An 18,821-nucleotide genomic window follows, 5' to 3' on the forward strand; every position below is an offset into this window, starting at 1 on the left:
CTCTGGTTGTTTAAATCACAGAAGAGTTTTTTGCTCTTTGTTTCACTCTCAATGAATTAGATAAACTTGCTTTAACGTCGTATTATATTTAAAGAATGTCCTCCACAGACCGAGTGGACATTTTAAGAGAGCTTAACAAAGACTTGTTGAACCAGTTGAAGCAGCAGAGAAAGAAACTGGAGCGGCTGAGCGGCTGCAGGCAGAGCCGCAAGAGGGAGAGAGAGGACGAGGCTGGGGAGACGAGAGACCCCGAGGAGAGGAGAGACCCCGAGGAGAACCGGACCCTGACCCGGGGAGGCCAGGGCTCTTCCCGGGCAGGCCTCGCCAAACCTACCGTGAGATTTTCCGGTAATTAAACCGTTTTGTTCTTTAAACGAGGTCAAATACCCGAGAGACGTCTGCAGGTATTAGCTAAGTAAGTGAGCTAGCAAACTTAAAATACTGGTGTTTCGTCTAAGATGTGCAATTTTCTATATAATATTGTTTAAAGCAACGATAAAACGGTAGATCCTTAGCTTGGAGTTAAAACGTAAAGCTATGCATATGTTTTGTCAAAAATGTATTTAAAAGAGACACTACAGGTAGCTAAACTTAAAAAAAACTACGAAGTACTTCATAATTCGAGAACCACTAACTAGCTTTAATATATTGGAGATAGAGATCAGATCAAAAGTATGAAACTTTGGTTTTAGGGTCAAGAAACAGCTAGTAAGTGCAACTAGAGGTCTGCATTTTTTGGTCAAACTAGGCCTTACTACTGATATGTTATGCTATTACCTGTGCTATGATGTTTTTACTGTATTTTGGTTGCTTTACATTTTTTATCACTTTGCATTTCTCTGCAAAACTGTCATGTGCAGAAATTATTGTATGTTCCCTGTGCTCCATCAGATACATGTGAGAGACGGATAGGCACCCAGAGCTCTGTTTCAACACCGTCTTGTACCTCCAAATACAAAAAAGAGACTGCTCAACATACAACATCATCAGACCTTTTCAAGGACAGCAACAACGTTCATCCTCTGGTCCACAGCAGGCTGCAGGATATGAGGCCAGCCATCACCAAGTCCAGTCTCGTAAATCACAGCAAAGAACAGGTCAGAAAAAAGAACCATGTGTAGCACCTTGATCATAGAATAAAATGTTAATTTGGAGTCAAACAATTGCTCTGTTTCCAAAAGTCCTTCTTGATTTTCCTATATTTTGCTCAGTACAAAAACACAATGACAAGCCTAACACTGTGCATGTTATGCTATGTGTTGGCTTTGTATGAAACTATGCATTCAAATAGCAGATTTGCTGATAGTGAAACATGCTTGTCACCAATACTTTGCATCACATGTTTGTTTTTTAAAAAGGGGGATGTTCAGAGTCGCGTCACATTTCAGTCTGATGAATACGAAGAGATATCTGCCTCAGACAGGCATCATTTGCAGCCTTTGCTGGGATATGACTGGATAGCAGGTATGCCTTATTGATCCTCCTGTTCATTTCTGATACACACAGCCATTAAAAAGAGCCCTAACAGGTGATGTTTGTTCCCTCCAAGGAGTCCTGGATGCTGAGGACTCCTTGATAGAGCGTTCTGACGAGTTCTTCAATGACCTACGCACATTTCGATCACTAAATAAAGACGACTGTGTCCACAGCCCACAAGCAGAGTGAGTGCTTCACCCTTGATTGCACTTACTGGTGATTTTGTTGTTAGGTCTGCCTGCGATTGATGATGCCATCATTAAGTTACTATTAATTTGATCTTCTCATAGATTTCCTGAGGAGTACCAATCGGTCTTGCCACCGCTAACCAACAAACACGGTCCAGAGGCCAGCACTGACACTCATCAATGTAAGAGGGTTATTTATTTGAGTAGACTAGTAACATTTTTATTTTCATGATGGCAGAAGCAATTCTCATGTACGCCTGCTTTCCTTTTTTCAGGTACGTTCTCTTACAGAATTAACAGCAGACTGTTCCCCGTCCCACTTCACTCTAAGGAGAGCTGCCCTGTGTGCAAAGAGCTCAAATCCTCAAATCCTCACACTACTGCTGATCCAGCTCTCATCAGGTATTGATCATGTTCACCTTTACTGCCTGCTATGACAACTTAGAAACAACAAAGCACTTTGCACAAGACGACAGGATAATGGTACCTGAAGTGGAAGTCTGTTTAAGTGTGTTCTTTTAAACACTTGAAAGCAGAATAAAAGGCAAGGCGTATGGTCAGGCATCCTCAGGTATCCCAGGAGTCACCCATTCCCTTAGTATTATCAACCATTGTTTAACTATTAAAAAGTGAAAAATATATGTAATAATAATTGCTAGTCTGTCTTTTTGAGGGTCCATAATTTGAGAATGTTGAAAACTCCTGCAGGAACAGGTTGACTAGGACTTTCAAATCCATGCAATGCCCACACATAAAAGCATTGCCTGGATCAGCCATTTTTTCGGGACCATTTGCCACATGTCACCCTCTGTGTCTCCCCATTTCATATCTATCACTGTAATAAAGGCACTGGTTGCCCCGAAAAAGAACCCAAAAACTGTATTGTTTGTTGTATTTTAAATAGATAACTCTTATAATCAACAATACCATTTTGTGAAGTTTAAATTCAACTTGCACCATGTTTTATGAATGTTGCAGCGGTTCTATTGCCTCATGTGTTTTATCTTTTGTTTTATTTTTAAGGGTCAGCATCCCTCGCTCCACCCTCTTGCCTCCTTACAGATACAAAGCTCATCGCCGGTGCAGTTTTGACCCCTCTGATAGTGTTGGGTTACCTTCGGTGAGTAAGAGACCCCACTGTAGGATAATTGATGCCTTTTTAATACGTGCCATTTCCCCTCTGAGATCTTTACATGCCAATCTATATGTTTAGTTTGACATAAATTAAACTTAAGTTTTATCAGTGTACTAAAGTATTTTTATCTTCATGTATTACCCTGGTCCTGTCCAGCACTGTCTCTCAGGCTGGTCCAACACAGCTCAGAGCATGCTGCCCCCCCCCAGCAGCCTCGATCTGCGGAGCAGTCTCGTTACGTCAGAGAACAAGGAACTCGAGGTGAGACACCACAGGCTTTCTGTCTCGACCTAAAATAATCCAGACCTTTTTTAATTCAGACATATTAATATTCTCATTTGGTGCTTTTCATACTTTTCAGGATCTCTCTTCACACAAAGTGTCCGAAAACCAGGTCTCCGATGTGTCTCGCTTGGCTCGTCACAACTTCCAACACTTCTCCTCCAAAAGAAAACTAGGAAGCACATTTTACCCTTTGCACTGACAGACAATCAAAGGCTATTTTGAAGTGATTATAAAAGTTCCTGTTAGCCATTTGTCCCCACCCAAAACTATTTCTGAACTATTTGCTCATGTATTATTCTTCAATATGAAACAAACAAACAGTGATTTAAAAGGGAATGAAACGACAGTAGTAAGTGCTTTCTCTTTTAAATAGATTCATTTAAAACATGTTTTTCAAATATGTCAGGTGCTGAAATGTAATGAGTTAGAGATGGAAATTCCATGTCATGTGACTAATTACAAGCCAGTTTACCAGTAAATGGAAATGCGTTTATATAGCTCTACTTTTACAATAATAGGCCAACATTCACACACACTCACACCAATAGCTATGTCTTTAAAAGCCATCTGGGGTTTAGTGTAGTTCCCAGAGACACTTTAACATGCTGACTGGCAGTGATCAAACCGCTGATCTTCCAAGTTGGGACAGAATTAGACTCTACATGTGAGTGTCAGCAGTTTTGTGAAGGTGAAGCAACAGCTCATAATGTTACCCCACAGTGCAGACTGTTTAGAATGGCACATGAACAAATCATTGTGAGTCCTCTCTGTTGCCCTTTCCAGCTGTTTGCTTTGGCTCCCAGGTTCACACATACTTCTGTTTCTAACTTCCTTTGACACTTCCTGACTGTCAGACAGAAGCATGATTTACAGGAAACCCCACCAACCTATACCTAAAGTCTGTAGCAATCCCACTTACGACACATCAGATTTTCCAATGTGTGTCTTGCAGTCTTACATATTTGAAGAATTAAGTATATGTGTTTGGACACGTTGAATGAAACAAAATAAACGTCCAAGTAAAGGAAACATCAATGTATTGTTATTCTTGGTGTGAGTCACTTCAACAGGAACATATCTATGCATTTCTTGTAGTTCCTGTTGAGCGAGGAACCTGCTTCTCTTTGAAGTTATAGCACAAACAGCTTGTTCAAAGCAAAGTGTCTGCAGTGTGCTCGTCATCTCATCATTATCTCACATCTGGGAAGCTTTGTGTGAAATGAGGCTTAGTGATTGATTTTTTTTTTATACCACAAGCAGTGGTGAAAGGAAATGCTGCTTCTGAAGTTTATATCATTGTTCTCGTATCATATCTTCAAATCCTTATATGCATTTGTTATGCTTTGCCCATTTTTATTGGACAGCTATTATATGGAGTTGAGTTGAAACTGAAACATCTTAATAAAAGATCTTAGATGTAAGATCAATAAACCTTTATCAAACACTAGAGACTTAGAAGTGCTCAGAACCTCAATGATATTTGAATACCAGCTGATTGGTTTTAATCAAAGGGAGTTAACCAGGGGATTATCATCATTTTACAAACTTGAGTACAGCTAATAACCATACCAGTTTATTATAAAAGCACGCTGAATTGTTTAGCTCTCTTTGTAATTCAATGCCTTTCTTTAACCCTCAGACAGCCGTATGTTCCCTTTTGACACATAAGTTAACAGGATATGAAACTTGCTCACTTCAGACCAAATGACATCATGCCTGCTCTATATTCTCAGTTCAGTAAACATATCATCAGACTGAAAACCCCTGAATATTGATTTAAGAATGTGACTTCAGCAAGAGAGAATAAAGCCAGGCAGTATTTTCATACCTGATTTTAAGAGGTAGCATGTCTGCCATCTAATATGTTAATACTATGATTTAATTTGGCAAACCTAAAACCAAAAGGTTTCACTTCTGCTGTTGTGAGTGAACTGTGTATTTATGATTATATAAAAAAAAAACAGTAATGCTCTTGGTGTATATGAGTACCAGAGAAATGTTGTGGGTTGTGAAAATTGTGGAATGTCAACATCTCACACAGGATCAGGGTGGGTTATAAGAAGACATGTTTTGACTACATTACTCAGTGCCTGGAGTGCAATGAAAGAAACCTTTATTCCCACATGTGCACAGGGAGCTCAATGTGTAAAGTTGGTGATGTTGTTATTGTTTGCTTTAGAGCCTCTGGTTAAAGGGATTTCTGAAATCACTTATGTGGAACAAAAATACATGTATAGTGTTATTTTTAACCACAATATTCTGCCACAGCATTGAAACAGCAGCGCGGTTTCTTAACCATACTTGGAAATGATTAATATCCTGATTCGTATTCTGCCTAACACTTTTGCTTTTACAGTTGATGCAGCACACCAGCACACACAACTATGTGTATGAATAACAATGAATATCCAAGTGGGCCCACTTCCTGTTTGGGTAGTTGACCTTTTTGGACAGTTTCTGTCAGTCAGTTCTGTTAATTTGCCACTGATAGAAGCAGATTAATCACCGAGGGAGCAGCATAGAAAGTTTCCTAGTTTTCATGTTTTAATTGTTTTGCAACCTTTATGCTATTCAAGTTCATTAATGAATGGTGAAATTAGATAATAACTTGTCATATAAGGGGGTCAGTATTTATAATTCCAGCAGTGAGACCTTAATATTGTTCTTGGATTGAAAGGATTTCTGGTATTGCAAACAATTCACCAAAAGTTGGATCTCTAAGATAGGACCCGCTTAACTAGACAGAGGTGATCTCCATTTAACTTATTAATGAATTAATGATGTGACCACTATATCATGTTAACTTTAATGCAAACAGATTTGGTTTAAAAAAAGCAACAATAAAGTTATTTCATGCAGTGTTTTAAAATGTTATGTTATGTACATTTAAAAGGGAGTGTACAGCCATTGCATTGCTCCCCTAATCAGCTGCAGGTAAAGAAAGATTAATTTATTTATTATGAATTGTGTTTTTATCCTGTATATAGACACTTAATATCAGCTGGGAGCACAGCATGAGTGTTTAACCCCATCTCAACACAATCTCAGTGCATTTCAGAGCCTGCCTGCTTGTTTCCTTCCTCCAAACACTCGACTCAGTTCAAGGAAATGGCTCCTCATAGCACAGACTGCTGGCCCGCCTTTATAAAATGATAAGTACACGCTGGTGACTTTGTCCTCTACAGTTTACAACCTGCTTTAGAGAGGCAATGAAGGACATACTTGTACTGCTGGTTCTCCTGAATGGCTTCACTACCAAGGTAGGCTTTGTGTCTGTGTGTGAATCTGTCATGCATGTTTGCTGTGTATAACAAGGACTCTGGACAGGCTGGATATCAGCCAGCATCCGGATTCTTCTGATGTCCGACAAACTGTTCAAACATAATGTGAATTGTTGAATATAGTTGAACTTCCTTAATTAACTCAAAGTAGTGAGAAACCAAAAGGGAAAATCAGCATTTAAATAAGGTGTAATATGATTTCTGTTCTATTACTCTGAAATGTTAATTTATACATTTGATGTCTTAAATATGTTTTTAGTTCAGCTAACTGTGTTACCTGTCCGGGAGCCAATTAAGTGGAATTTATTATTTCTTTAAAACGTTTTTTTGCTGTATCAATGTCAGCTTTTCACTGTAGGACACAATGTTGTATTACAGTAGTCTGTAATCTGACTTTGATGTGTTGAACCTGTCTGAATATTTGGTTTCGAGTGCATGGTCATGATGATGATGCCTTTTCATTATCACGTTATGACATTAAGCAACATCCTTTCTACTAGTTTACAGTATCATTTCGGTTTCTGTTGATAAGGATAAGTAAGTGTGGGCATGCAGCCACGGGAAAAAGGAAAAAAACAATTTTGTGATAAGCCGAGGTAATTAATAGCGCAGAGCTCCATGTGTTTATCATCACATCCGCTGCTACCTGCGGTCACACGACAGAATGGGCTTCAGAAACAAGGGCTTCTACTGTAACCCACCTCCTGTTTCCTGTAATCCGAGAAACACACTGCTTCTGTCAGCATATTCTCTCTTCTGCTTGTCAGTGGAGGGTACTGTGGTGAAAGCCTTTCAACTCTCGTGCACAGGACAGGTGTATCAGCAACTTTGCTCTGTGTCATGCACATCAATACACATCACATGCACATCATTACTGTGGTTTCAGCAGCATGTGTTCATGATATTTAGTATGTGTGGTAGGGGGAGGTTGTTCCTGCTTTACTGCAAGGGTGCATGTGTGCAGTGTCCGGAGCCTGAACATTTTTAGAAGGCTCTTTAGAGAGGAAGAGACACCATAGCGGTGAAATGCACCTTCAAATTCAGAACAATGACTGCCTGTTTGAAGTCTGCAGCTCAGGCCAGCAGCATTACTAGAAAGGCAGATGTGGGCGCTGGTGTGGGTAGTTTGGCACTAATTTAAGCTTTTATTTAGCAGGGTTAAAAATGTAACCAGTCATGGACCAATGTGTTTATTTTCTCTTTCACCTAATGACTATACGTGCTTCCAGGAAATATGTCTGTCTGGAACAAAAGTGGCCTAAAAGAACGCTTCTCAGAATTTCTAAATGACTAGTTAACTTAAAGCCCCCCAGCAGCCTTAATGCAGCTTCTTTTAAACAGAGCATTTAAACAATATACACTCTTTGTCTCAAATGCATAAGATGATTGCATTCAATTATCGTCTCTATTTCCCATAGGTCTGCTCTCAGCCCTATCACGCAGACGCAGATGGAAACTGTCTCAACTCAGAAACAGAGTATCTGTTAGAAGGAACTGACCTGTGCTGCCAGAAATGCCCCCCTGGTAAGTGCTGTCCTGCAAACACAGCAAAGATCGCAATCTCTGAAGATTTTAAATGTACTTATAATGGACTCAATGTTAAGTTACATTCTGTACTGAAAGACAAAGCTGTCTCTGTACAAAATGAAAGGGATTTGATGACAGATGTCAGCCAGCTTGGGTAAGATAAACACCACCTATTGTTCCTGTGACATTTATCCATTTCCTTGTTTCATCTCAGACAACAAAAATGTAGTTTATCGTGTACACTTTTCACTTGATGACAGTTATTTGTTCAAGTTGGATGTTCTTTTTCAAAAAATGCAATGCATTGTTACTCAGTTACTCCAAATCAATGTAGAATTGTATTACTGTATTATACTGGACAAGTAGCAAACACTTATTTTTATTTAATGTGATTTAAAGTGTTTTTGAAAAGAGGTGTGTCTCATCCTGTGAATGAATACAATGCTCCATTGATTTGGACTCATTGGGTCACATGACAAGGTATCTATTGAAAATATATTTCACTTTTCAAAAAAGAAACAGCTGAATTTACATAAATGAATCAAGACTTTTGTCAGTTTTTTTGAAAATTCCAGTTTAAATGCGAAGTTTCGGATTGTCACAATAACCTACTATGATGGGGGTGCAGCCAGTGTGGCAATGTTGCAATTCAGGAACGTAGAAACACAATCAAAAGTATACATATTAATAAACGCATGTTGTCAGTGTGCATTTTCCTTTGAGATGTTATCGTTATATCTGTCCTCCCTGTACCTTCCCAATCTTCTTGTAAAGATTGGAGTCTGGAAACTGCGTATGTGCTCACACAGTAATTTGATCTCATGTGCCTGCTGACCTCATCTCTCCCACTCAGTGTGGAGTTAATTGTTTTGCATCCCACATCTCTACCATGCAGTGATTGCGGGTAGCAGCAAGTGTTAATTTGTATTTATTTTAGCTGTAAAATGTGTGTACTAAATTGCAAAGTCTCCATCTCTTACTGAACTCAAAATGAGCACATCTTCAACACTATACATTAAAAATATGGTTACCACTTTACAATAAGACTACCCTTATAAAGGATTCATAAAGGGTTGATAATTAGGTTATTAATTAGGTTGTAAACACTTTATTAATCATTAAGAACCATTTGTAAACCAGTTCTAACATAGTTTTCATACATCAACACAGGCTCACTATTTGGCAAGAGGACTAAGCCTTATATTGGCTACTTAGCTTACTTCGTCTTCTTCATCAGCCAGCATCCTTGGTATCTGTTGTTCACTGAGTTGATTGCCCCCCTTCCATCTTGATGTTTCTTGGCATCTCTTTATGACCATTTATTTACGAGTTACTAACATTTATAGTTGCCAAAAGGGAGCCTTATTGTAAAGTGTAAAACACATTCCCATTTATTAATGAGTTACTACCATTTATAATAAGGCTTAGCAGTACAGATACATGTGGGCTCACTATTTGGCAAGCAACCGGTCACAGTTGCCCTGTTTATAAAAGCTTATTAATGATTTATAAGGTGTTCACAACCTAATTAATAAATGAATTACAAACTATTCGTAAACCCTTTATAAGGGTAGTGTTATTGTAAAGTGGTACCAAAATATGTAAGTATAGAAATAGTAAAAACCTTCAAAGACATAAAATACATGTTAACCAGTATTTGGTGCTATACAAACAGGTATCAACATTTTATTTTTAACTATGATGAGCAGCACTGTTTTAGGCATAAAGATGGGATGATATCTTTTAACCAGGAAAACCAAGAAAGTGTAATACTATGATATACACCGAATTGCGTGAGACAAATGTGAAATGTATCTTTTAAACCTTTATATTGTTGTCTGTTAATGGTCATTTTGAAATTACAATGCCCATGTGCTGTTATAAAATGCCTTGACATGTGTATTATTGTGAAGTCATTCGTGTACATATTCTCACAGGACAGAAAATGAAACATGAATGCTCAGAAACGAATAAAACTGTGTGTGAAGAATGTCCAACGCGCCAGTACATGGAGAACTGGAACTACGCTCCAAACTGCGCCACCTGTGCCAGATGCAAAATAGGTGAGTATAGCTGAGCTGAACATCTCTGAATATAACATTTTGGAGGAAATAATTCATTGTTGTTATTTTTAACAACTATCACTATATTTTTCTACATTTAACAAGCTAAAGGTCTGCAAGAGGCCCAGAGTTGCTCCTCTTCCTCAAGGTCCAGGTGTGTGTGTCAGCCTGGAAAGTATTGCAACATGGGATTTGATGGCAAATACTGCACATCATACTGTAGCAATTACAAGACATGCAGAGCTGGCTGGGGATTGCATAGTCCAGGTACAGCAACTAGTATTTTTCAATTGTCACTGTTTGTGTGTTTACCTTACATGTAGTTCCTAAATATTCTGGTTTCAATTTAGACATAAATTGAAAAATCCAATTTGTGTGAGATCTGATCATCAATTACTGGATATTGCATGTATCAAGAATAGAGTTATAGTTTACAGAGTAAGGACTCAAGTATAAATGTCAAGACATCTCCAATTGACTTTCAATGTTTTTTATGTATACTGTAATAAATGTCATATCATAAAAGTTGTTACATACATGTCTCAAAGGTCTTAATCAACCACATTTACTGTCAAACTTGATTTTCAATGTAATCCAATTGATAACATGTTACAGACAGGGTGTATCATAGCGTTAAAATGTCATGTGATGCCTGCAAGTGAAATGTTGGTGTTTTGGGTGTTTCTCTCAGGGACAGGAAACTCCAATGTGATGTGTGAACGGTGCCTCAATGGAACGTTCTCTGACACAGTTTCATCTGTTGACCACTGTCAGCCTCACACAAAGTGAGTGAAGAATAATCACGTTTATACTCAGCTGTTTGGAGCTCAGATCTTTGACCTCTCTCTCTGTTTCTCTGCAGCTGCTATGGGAGGGTTGTTGTCAAAAAAGGTGATGCGATCTCAGACACGATGTGTGAGCCTCCTAATGCAAACACGCAGTCACAAACCTCAACGAAAAATCCCCCCACTGAGATGTTGTTCACAACTGCAACTGAAGTGATGAGTACATTATTATTATTAGTGACCTCTGAAACTACACGTGGACCGCCAGACTCCACACTGTCCTTAAGCCCATCTGCTTCAGGGGACGTATTCGACTATTCCACAAAACCCCCCCCAACAAGCTCAGCACCTGACAGTACACTGGGTACGGTAACTAACTGATTTAATGTTTCAAATGAAGTCATGCTGAGAAAATTGTAAGGTCTAATCATTGGTTTATCATTCCCCCTTCTGCCCATGTGTCGTTTGTGTGTTAGACTCTATGGTACCTGCGGTCCTCGCCGGTGTTATTGGATTACTTGTTTTCATCGCTATCATTCTTCTGTTTCTTTGTAAGCCACGCTGGAAGAAAGGTAATTGCATCCTGATTTTCTTTTAAAGGACACATATTATGCTAATTTCTAGGTTCATAATTCAATTTGAGAAGATGTTCACATTCTTTATTGTTCAAAAACACATTGTTTACCTTATGTTATCTTTATGAATATACCTGCATGCAAATGTTTGTGCACAAGCACTGAAAATCTAGTTTCTCATAATATTTCCCCTTTAATCATGTACTCGTTTTATGGAAAAGCTATGATTGTATACATGTTACATTTATCTTCAACTTGAAATTCAGGACGATAATGACCCTTATTTGTCATCAACTTTATCAGGAGCTGTTGGTCTCACATTTTCACTATCTGACTCTTTGCTTACTCAGTTTTTAACCCAGATGCTGCAAGATTTCCTCCTGGAGTGGATGCAAATGGAAATTGTGAAAGTGGGGATAAAGTGAGTCTTTCTCTCTTTTTTTTTTTCAGTGAATACCTGTTAAACAGAACACTGAGAATTAACCTTTTCATTCCTTTCTATTGCAGATCGATAAGGGTTATTTAAGGGAAAACCAGCGTTTAATTACTTTAATATCCGACATGGAGCCCGTCAAGCCCCAGGCCAGCGTCCCCCCACAGTCCTCCTCTCAGCCCACCAGCCCTCAGGTCATCAGCCCTCTAACAACCAATCCCATTGTCAACATCACTGTAAACATAGGAAATGGGTCTTGTGGGACACCGAATGGCACACATATAGAGTCTCAACTCCAGTTTAGAGATGAAGAGGAGTTGTTAAGCATCCCGCAACAAGAAGCCGGAAAAGAATCACTGATGTCAGTGCAGGAGAATGAAAGTTACACACATGAAGAGTCACCGGCATGAGAGACTGATAAATCCTTATTTTTCTTTCTGTCATGTTGCAACATTGAAAACAATCTGATTGGTTAAGAGATGCACTTGTATATTTTGCAAGTCTTTATGAAGACAACAATCGAAGCTTGGTTTCCATCTCAAAGTAATCAATTGTCGATATGTTTATGTATATACAGTAAATACAAATGTAAATATAGTCTTGATTTCAGTGGTGTAGTGCAATAAGTTATACAATAAAAAGGCAGCTGAGAAGCTGTCAGTTTTATATTATGATTGTATTACATTACTTCTAATGCATCGCTTTGTAATAAAATGTCATGTTGAAACGGGTCCCTTTTTGGGTCATTTGTTTTCTAATAATGCATTACGTATATTTGTGTTACTCGTAGCCTATGTATTGTTAACAAACCCATCCTTTGAAAACAAACTACAGCTTTACAAAATTGGACTCAAGTAAAATGTACTATTGCCATTTGAAGTGTAGTGAAATCGTATTATTCGGTATATTCAATTACGATATTCACGTAAAATGTATTTGGAAATTTCCCATCTTTTTTAAATGTCCTCTCTGTGGGACAAATAAAGGTATTCTGATTCTGATTAAAATACCAATTACTACTTGGTAATAGTCTACAACTGAAGACAACATACACAAAAGTGAGAGACTTTTCCCATAAAGTTTGGGACTCACTAATGTATCCAAATGTATTACAGCACATACTAACCTGAGCCTCTCCCATAACAGCCGCTGTTTAAGAGGTTAAAGGACCTCCAGCTCCTGCACCGGGACGAATAAGGTGTTTTCTGCTGACATCTGCTGGCTGAAGGCGAACACTGCAGCCCGCCGAAGCCCCTCTCCTTCGGCCCATTAACGCGTTTAACAGTGAACACTAGTGACTGTCCATTCTCATGTCAACTCATACGCTTATATTTTTAATGGGGTCAAACAGTTTGTCAAACGAATCAAGTTGCATTTCGTGTATGTTAGCCTGCTTATTTGTTGTAATCAAGGTAGCTAGGCAGCGATGCTAATACGAGATTGAGGAAATTTGAGCCACTCCATTTGTCGATTAAGTTACACTACATTACAGGTTACATTTATAATGCTATTTTAGGCTTGTAAACAGTAATTCAATTACTTACATTTCTGAATTAAGTAATAGATTATCTCACATTCCTTTTCGTTACGTATTTATCAACAAACAGCAGTTATCTTGTAATGAATATGTTTGATAACCCCCCCTCCGTTGAGTGCAGTTGGTTGCGTCTGTTGCCGCTGTGAGCTGCTCTCCTTCCTGAAAGACAGTACTCTACACTTGCATTGGAGCCACGGATGTTGCTGTGAAGAAGTCGGTGAGTTCAGGCTTCCCCCCCCATTCTTTCGATTATCAGTTGTCATATAAATACAACTTTACCGCTAACATTCCTTCCCCGAATCCAACTTTTAAAATGTATTGCATTTTCAATTAATTTCGCACCATTTCTGTGTCTTACCCTCTCATCCTCCCGGTGTGGTTGGTGGTGTCGTGGTCCTGGTCTGTTATGTTTACAAATCCAGCTTGCAAGCAATGTGGAGTAAGCCAATTAAAAAAGCATGTATGCTAAGATATAGCACAAATAGTGTCTCTACAGTATGTGGTAGATGCTAAGACATCCAGTCGGCTTTCTAATGGGAATTAAAAGGAAGCTTTTGAACACCGGGGTAGGAAAAAGAGAGCAGCGGGGGTAATACCGCTGCAGGTGTTTCGCTGTTATGTTGGTTGGTGCAGACAGTTTGCTTTGGAAATCAACAGATCCTCCACAATGACAGGGGAAAAGGGTGTAGCAGGGTGGGAAAGTATTTTCATAAAAGCATTGGCATATTTAGATGTTACCTCAGGTAAGGGGCTTGCTGACAAAATGAAACTAGATTGCTCTTTTGTGAAACTAATGGCATAAAATGGATTCCATTCATAATTGTTATTATCAATTCCTCAGGAATTGTTTTCTGATGCAGCAAAGCATTTGGTCTGAAAAATAAATAAAGAGAAAGTTGTGAAAATAAAATGTTCCAAGACGAGGGGACATTTTAAGATGAGTTATTATTATGACTGTCCATCCTGCAGTTAAAACCCCATAAGGTGTTCAATACACTATATTGAAATGCTAAGAAAACAATACTCAGATTAAAAGAAGTTGGATTTTTTAAGTGATTCCCGTTTTTACCTAAAACGTGACGGCATTAACTGTTGGTTACTGTGTAACCAGCTCCTGTTAATGATCTGTTTGTATAAATGCATTAGCCCATGCACTGAAGTGTATAATACAATATTATTTTTAATTGTTTGTGTTTGTCGTATTTCAACAGAGACGTTGAAGCGGAAGATTCCTGAGGATCTTGTCATCTTGTCTTGTGCACCCCCACATGGCAGTAAACCACTGACTTGAAGATTAAACTAAGTACATTCAGCTCCAGAACATTGCCCTCGTAGATGCCACTCAGTCTCCGTCTTTGCAAATGGCTTGCTGCTTAAAGGACGAGCTCCTCTGTTCCATCTGCCTCAGCATCTACCAGGACCCCGTCAGTTTCGGCTGCGAGCACTACTTCTGCAGGAAGTGCATCACTGAGCACTGGAGCAGGCAGGAGCTCCACGGAGCGAGGGACTGTCCTGAGTGCCGGAGGACCTTCGCCGATCCTCATCTCTCGCCCAGCCTCAAGTTGTCCAACATTGTGGAGCGCTACTCAGCCTTCCCGCTGGACGCCATCCTCAACGCTCAGAGGAGCTCATACCCCTGCAAGGACCACGAGAAGGTCAAGCTCTTCTGCCTCACCGACAAAAGCCTGGTGTGCTTTTTCTGCGACGAGCCAGCGCTACACGAGCAGCACCAAGTCACCACTATTGACGAGGCTTTTGAGGAGATACAGGTTAGTAATGGCAGACACACTCTGACAGCTCATTAGCAAGGGTGAAGCTAACATTTTGTCAAAACCTATCAACACTCAGTGCCACATTCAAGCAGATGCACTCATTTGGCCAATGGAGCTGCCCAGACAGTTCAGTCCTCCACTGCCACAGAGCAGCGACACTGAAGAGGTTTGGAAATATTGTGCTTTGCTTCGGAGAACTTTAAGTGGCATAGGTACTGGGGAGTGAAACCTATGTGAATAAATGTCAAACCAGGCTTTTATATTGCCTGCAATTATTTCTTTTTTAAAGGCTAAATTCTGGAAATATTTTCGAAAATGTGGTTTGAGTGCTATATTTTTAAAGTGTGTGTGTGTATAAGATAAATTATAAGACTTGTGGTCCGTCTCATTTTGAATTTGGAAGTAAGGATATTTAATGCAGAAAGTTTTTCTTTTTTTATTGCAAACAACAACAGATCCTTTTAAATTAAGATCAATAATATGTTTCATGACAGTGACATTTTCTATATGAGATTCCTTACAAAGATTATGTTAATGTTTCATATGTGTTACACTGAATCATGTTTTCCACATTAACAGGAATGGTTCAGTGTTTGCACTCCTCTCAGTGTTTGGATAATTCATTTCCCACAGTGCCAAAATCCAATAACTGTGAAACAAAGCTCCTAATCCCGTTCCTTCTCTGCTCCAGTATGTACACATTCCAGTCTAATGTTGTGTAGTCAGTCTCTTTTCTTAAGTCTGTTATTACCAATGAAGATATTGAGATCAGCTCTAGGTAACATAAAAACCATTTGGTTTGCAGTTTTTTGGCAGACATAAAGGTGAACCTTCTGATAAGAAACATGCCAACATGTTGATTGTTTACTCTCAGCCATGCACGCTCAGCATTTAGTGTGGATGACACTAATATAATCTGTGCTTTTGGTTTCACAGTTACGCTAATACTTCTTAATATTGAGGTTAATGCAGTACTATCAGCTTTACTGTAGGTCAGCATTTTTAACATTTCAAAGACACTGTAACTTTGAGTTGCCCCCTGCTGAAGAGACTGTATCAATAAGATCGACTTGTCATTACTTTGACCTTAGGCTGAAAGTGTATCTTTGACACTGTCAAGCTCACTGCTCTGTGTGAGCAGGTATGTATGGAGACTGCAGCTGAATGATAAATCCCATCTGATGATGAAATAATGAGACAGAATTGATAAATAGGATTTATTTACTCAAAGCTGACGCCATGTATGAGTGTTCAGAGATTCTGATGTTGTGCTTATCAACAGCTCTTTGAGAAAAAAAGAGAAGCAAATCACAGTTTGGAGACCTCAAATTCTTTGTGCACAATGAACTAAGTCTGATTTTTGAATATTTTCGGTAAAAAAATAAGAAGTTGCAAAAATCGGCATATAAATAGATGACTTTACATTAACTCTATTGTGGTGTTTGTGAGGAGATAATTAAAGCATAAAAGGCAAGAACAATTAATTCAATTAGTAGATTACATGTAAACATAGTCATGTGGTTAGTGGGAAGTATAGAGCTACAGTGGTGCCCTTCTGTATTTTACATTAAATATAATTAACCGCGCTGTGAACATCAATGCTCTTTAATTTCCAATCAGGCTCTGTACTGGAAGCCTGAGAAAGGTTAAAACTGTGTAATCGTAAGCAGAAGTAATTAGGCCCAGCACAAGATGTTTCTCTTTTCTTGGACACCAGCTTGTCCCTCTGCTTGGAGCTCTTTTCAAGGTGGTGTTCTGGCATTTTGTATTCTGGCAGGAGCTTTGGGGGCTTCTCAGATCCACAATACTGAAAGAGAGTACGAGCACACAGAGGCCCCATCGGACACAACCGTGTCCCATGATGAGCTTGGCATACTCGTCTTTTCAGATCTACAAGTGGGGTGGTTTGTTACGTAACCTCTCCTCTGTTGCTCTCCCTGAGGTTTCTCCCATGTTTCCCCTTAAACTGTGGGTTTTTTCTCCGGAAGTTTTTCCTTGTACGATGTGAGGGTCTAAAGGACAGAGGGTGTCGTTTTCTCATACTGATATTCTGCACAAACTGTGCTGTTGTATTTGCTGTAAAGTGTCCTTACTGTAAGGTAATTATTATATGTACAGCACTTTGGCTTGACCAAAAATCGTTTTAAAAATGTGCTATATAAATAAAACTTGATTTGATTTGATAAGCAGGCAAACTCAAACATCAGAACAAGGCAGCAGATGGTGTTACAATTATGTTTCTGTCACGTTCGTTTGACTTTACAAAGTTAATGTTATTAGGAATGTGTCTTCTGTAACTGTGATGTTTATTTTCTGAATTAAGAAGCCTGTGTTAGTGATGCTCTGTGATATCAGACAACTTACAAGTTAACTTATTATTCATTTCTCCTTCCAGAGAGCAGGCAGGAGCTGGGTGTCAGATAAAAACAAATGTGTGAGAGCTGCGCCTGCAGGCACACACTTTTAGCATGATGCTCGACAATGCTTCACTGAAGTGCCAAAACAACATGGGGAGGATGTGTTAAAGTGCAGCAGCATCAGCTCCAGTGTTTTGACTAACTGGGCCAGAGGGCTTCATGCCATGCCAGCTTGGTGGCCTCTTTAAAAATGAACCTTAAGGTTTTTCTAGGGTGGGAACGGGTAAGGATTTGGTAGGTTGAGAGCCAAAGCTTGTTTTTTGAGCTGAATTGTTTGACACTTTGGCACATGGGATTTGGGATTGGCGTAAGCTGTCTCTACTTCTGTGTCTCAATATGTTGCTCTCTCCTGTGTCTCTGTTAGCGTGATGTAATTCATCATGTGTGGTTCTGCACAACTCTTCTGTCACAATATCTCACAAAGATGGGGAGGAGAATTTCGTATTATCAAATAACCTTATTTATTATTCTGTGACGATTGACTATTTTGTTCCATGGGTAAAAAAACTAAACACACATATGTTGAGCAATAGTTGTCCACTATTACTGTCCATTTTCCCAGCAGTGTTTGCTCTTAAGTTACGTCATCCTCTCACCCTACTTTCCAGAGGAGCAGGATGACACGGACATGTCCTCCGTCACTTGTTGTTGTTGTTAACTCATCTCAACACTGATGGTTGTGTACTGTATGTCACAATCAGACATACAAAATCTAATTTCCACACTAACCTTTAAGCTCAGCCACTGTGATGAAAAACAGACGCATATAAAAGTATTCTTTCTTAATCCAGAGCTGCTTTGGCCAAATGAACAGATTTTCTGGGTGATAAATGTTATCCATGTAAAACATCATCATGCATCCATTAATGGCTTATATTCGACATAAGCTTTTCAACACTTTAACACCACATTAAAGTTTTCAAAGCCTTGGATTTGATCTTTTCAAGCACACTAGATTCCCAAAGAGTTTAGATATACAGCACTTCTGTTATGTCATGGCACCGTCAGCTGTGTGATGACAGTGTGCTTGGCTGGCCAGTGTCCACTGACGAGGGCAGCCTTTGGTTAGACTGTGGCAGGCCGTAAGCCTCTTAGCCTGGCATGTCACTCGACTGACCTCAGGCCTTGACTCCTGTTGCTATGTTGAAGGCTTTACCTCCTGCTGCTAGCATCCTTTTCCTCCAGTAAACACTCCTGCGGTCAAATCTGTAATGCACAAACACATCCAGGACCGACACCGTTGCAGGGTGACGCGCACACATCTGGCTAACATTCACCATTCAGATAATTGCTTGCGTGTGCACCATATTTATGAACATACAGGACATTAAGGTAGGATTGAGGAGG

The 18,821-nt window shown here is 39.3% G+C and overlaps 3 protein-coding genes across 4 annotated transcripts in view; all 3 read left to right on the plus strand.

Moving 5' to 3' along the window:
• Window positions 1-4,113, plus strand: miip (migration and invasion inhibitory protein). Its single transcript, XM_034138518.1, has 9 exons — window positions 1-348; window positions 892-1,097; window positions 1,359-1,464; window positions 1,550-1,661; window positions 1,767-1,846; window positions 1,940-2,066; window positions 2,688-2,784; window positions 2,956-3,060; window positions 3,161-4,113. The coding sequence occupies exons 1-9, from the start codon at window positions 96-98 to the stop codon at window positions 3,281-3,283; spliced, it is 1,209 nt and encodes a 402-aa protein (XP_033994409.1). The 5' UTR covers window positions 1-95; the 3' UTR covers window positions 3,284-4,113.
• Window positions 4,114-6,150: 2,037 nt separating this feature from the next.
• Window positions 6,151-12,479, plus strand: tnfrsf1b (tumor necrosis factor receptor superfamily, member 1B). The gene is made up of 9 exons (XM_034139443.1): window positions 6,151-6,344; window positions 7,784-7,889; window positions 9,830-9,955; window positions 10,061-10,222; window positions 10,647-10,740; window positions 10,818-11,104; window positions 11,217-11,312; window positions 11,666-11,736; window positions 11,823-12,479. The coding sequence occupies exons 1-9, from the start codon at window positions 6,294-6,296 to the stop codon at window positions 12,156-12,158; spliced, it is 1,329 nt and encodes a 442-aa protein (XP_033995334.1). The 5' UTR covers window positions 6,151-6,293; the 3' UTR covers window positions 12,159-12,479.
• Window positions 12,480-13,459: 980 nt separating this feature from the next.
• The window catches only part of trim62.1 (tripartite motif containing 62, tandem duplicate 1), a 33,763-nt gene continuing 28,401 nt past the window's right edge, over window positions 13,460-18,821 (plus strand). For both annotated transcript variants that reach the window (XM_034139042.1, XM_034139043.1), the window contains exons 1-2: window positions 13,460-13,502; window positions 14,497-15,054. In XM_034139042.1, coding sequence (XP_033994933.1) covers window positions 14,647-15,054 — 408 coding nt within the window. In that variant the 5' untranslated portion in view covers window positions 13,460-13,502; window positions 14,497-14,646. The remainder of the gene's footprint in view (window positions 13,503-14,496; window positions 15,055-18,821) is intronic.

This window comes from Trematomus bernacchii, unplaced genomic scaffold, assembly GCF_902827165.1.
Source record: "Trematomus bernacchii unplaced genomic scaffold, fTreBer1.1, whole genome shotgun sequence".
Taxonomy (NCBI): domain Eukaryota; kingdom Metazoa; phylum Chordata; class Actinopteri; order Perciformes; family Nototheniidae; genus Trematomus; species Trematomus bernacchii.

What these genes read in the sequence shown, in the direction of transcription:
- miip (XM_034138518.1), top strand. Translation starts at nt 96, where the DNA reads ATGTCCTCCACAGACCGAGTGGACATTTTAAGAGAGCTTAACAAAGAC. An exon ending in ACCTACCGTGAGATTTTCCG is followed by an intron (nt 349 to 891) that starts GTAATTAAACCG and finishes GTGCTCCATCAG; the next exon opens with ATACATGTGAGAGACGGATA. An exon ending in GGGATATGACTGGATAGCAG is followed by an intron (nt 1,465 to 1,549) that starts GTATGCCTTATT and finishes GTTCCCTCCAAG; the next exon opens with GAGTCCTGGATGCTGAGGAC.
- tnfrsf1b (XM_034139443.1), top strand. Translation starts at nt 6,294, where the DNA reads ATGAAGGACATACTTGTACTGCTGGTTCTCCTGAATGGCTTCACTACC. An exon ending in CTGCCAGAAATGCCCCCCTG is followed by an intron (nt 7,890 to 9,829) that starts GTAAGTGCTGTC and finishes ATATTCTCACAG; the next exon opens with GACAGAAAATGAAACATGAA. An exon ending in TAAGCCACGCTGGAAGAAAG is followed by an intron (nt 11,313 to 11,665) that starts GTAATTGCATCC and finishes TTGCTTACTCAG; the next exon opens with TTTTTAACCCAGATGCTGCA.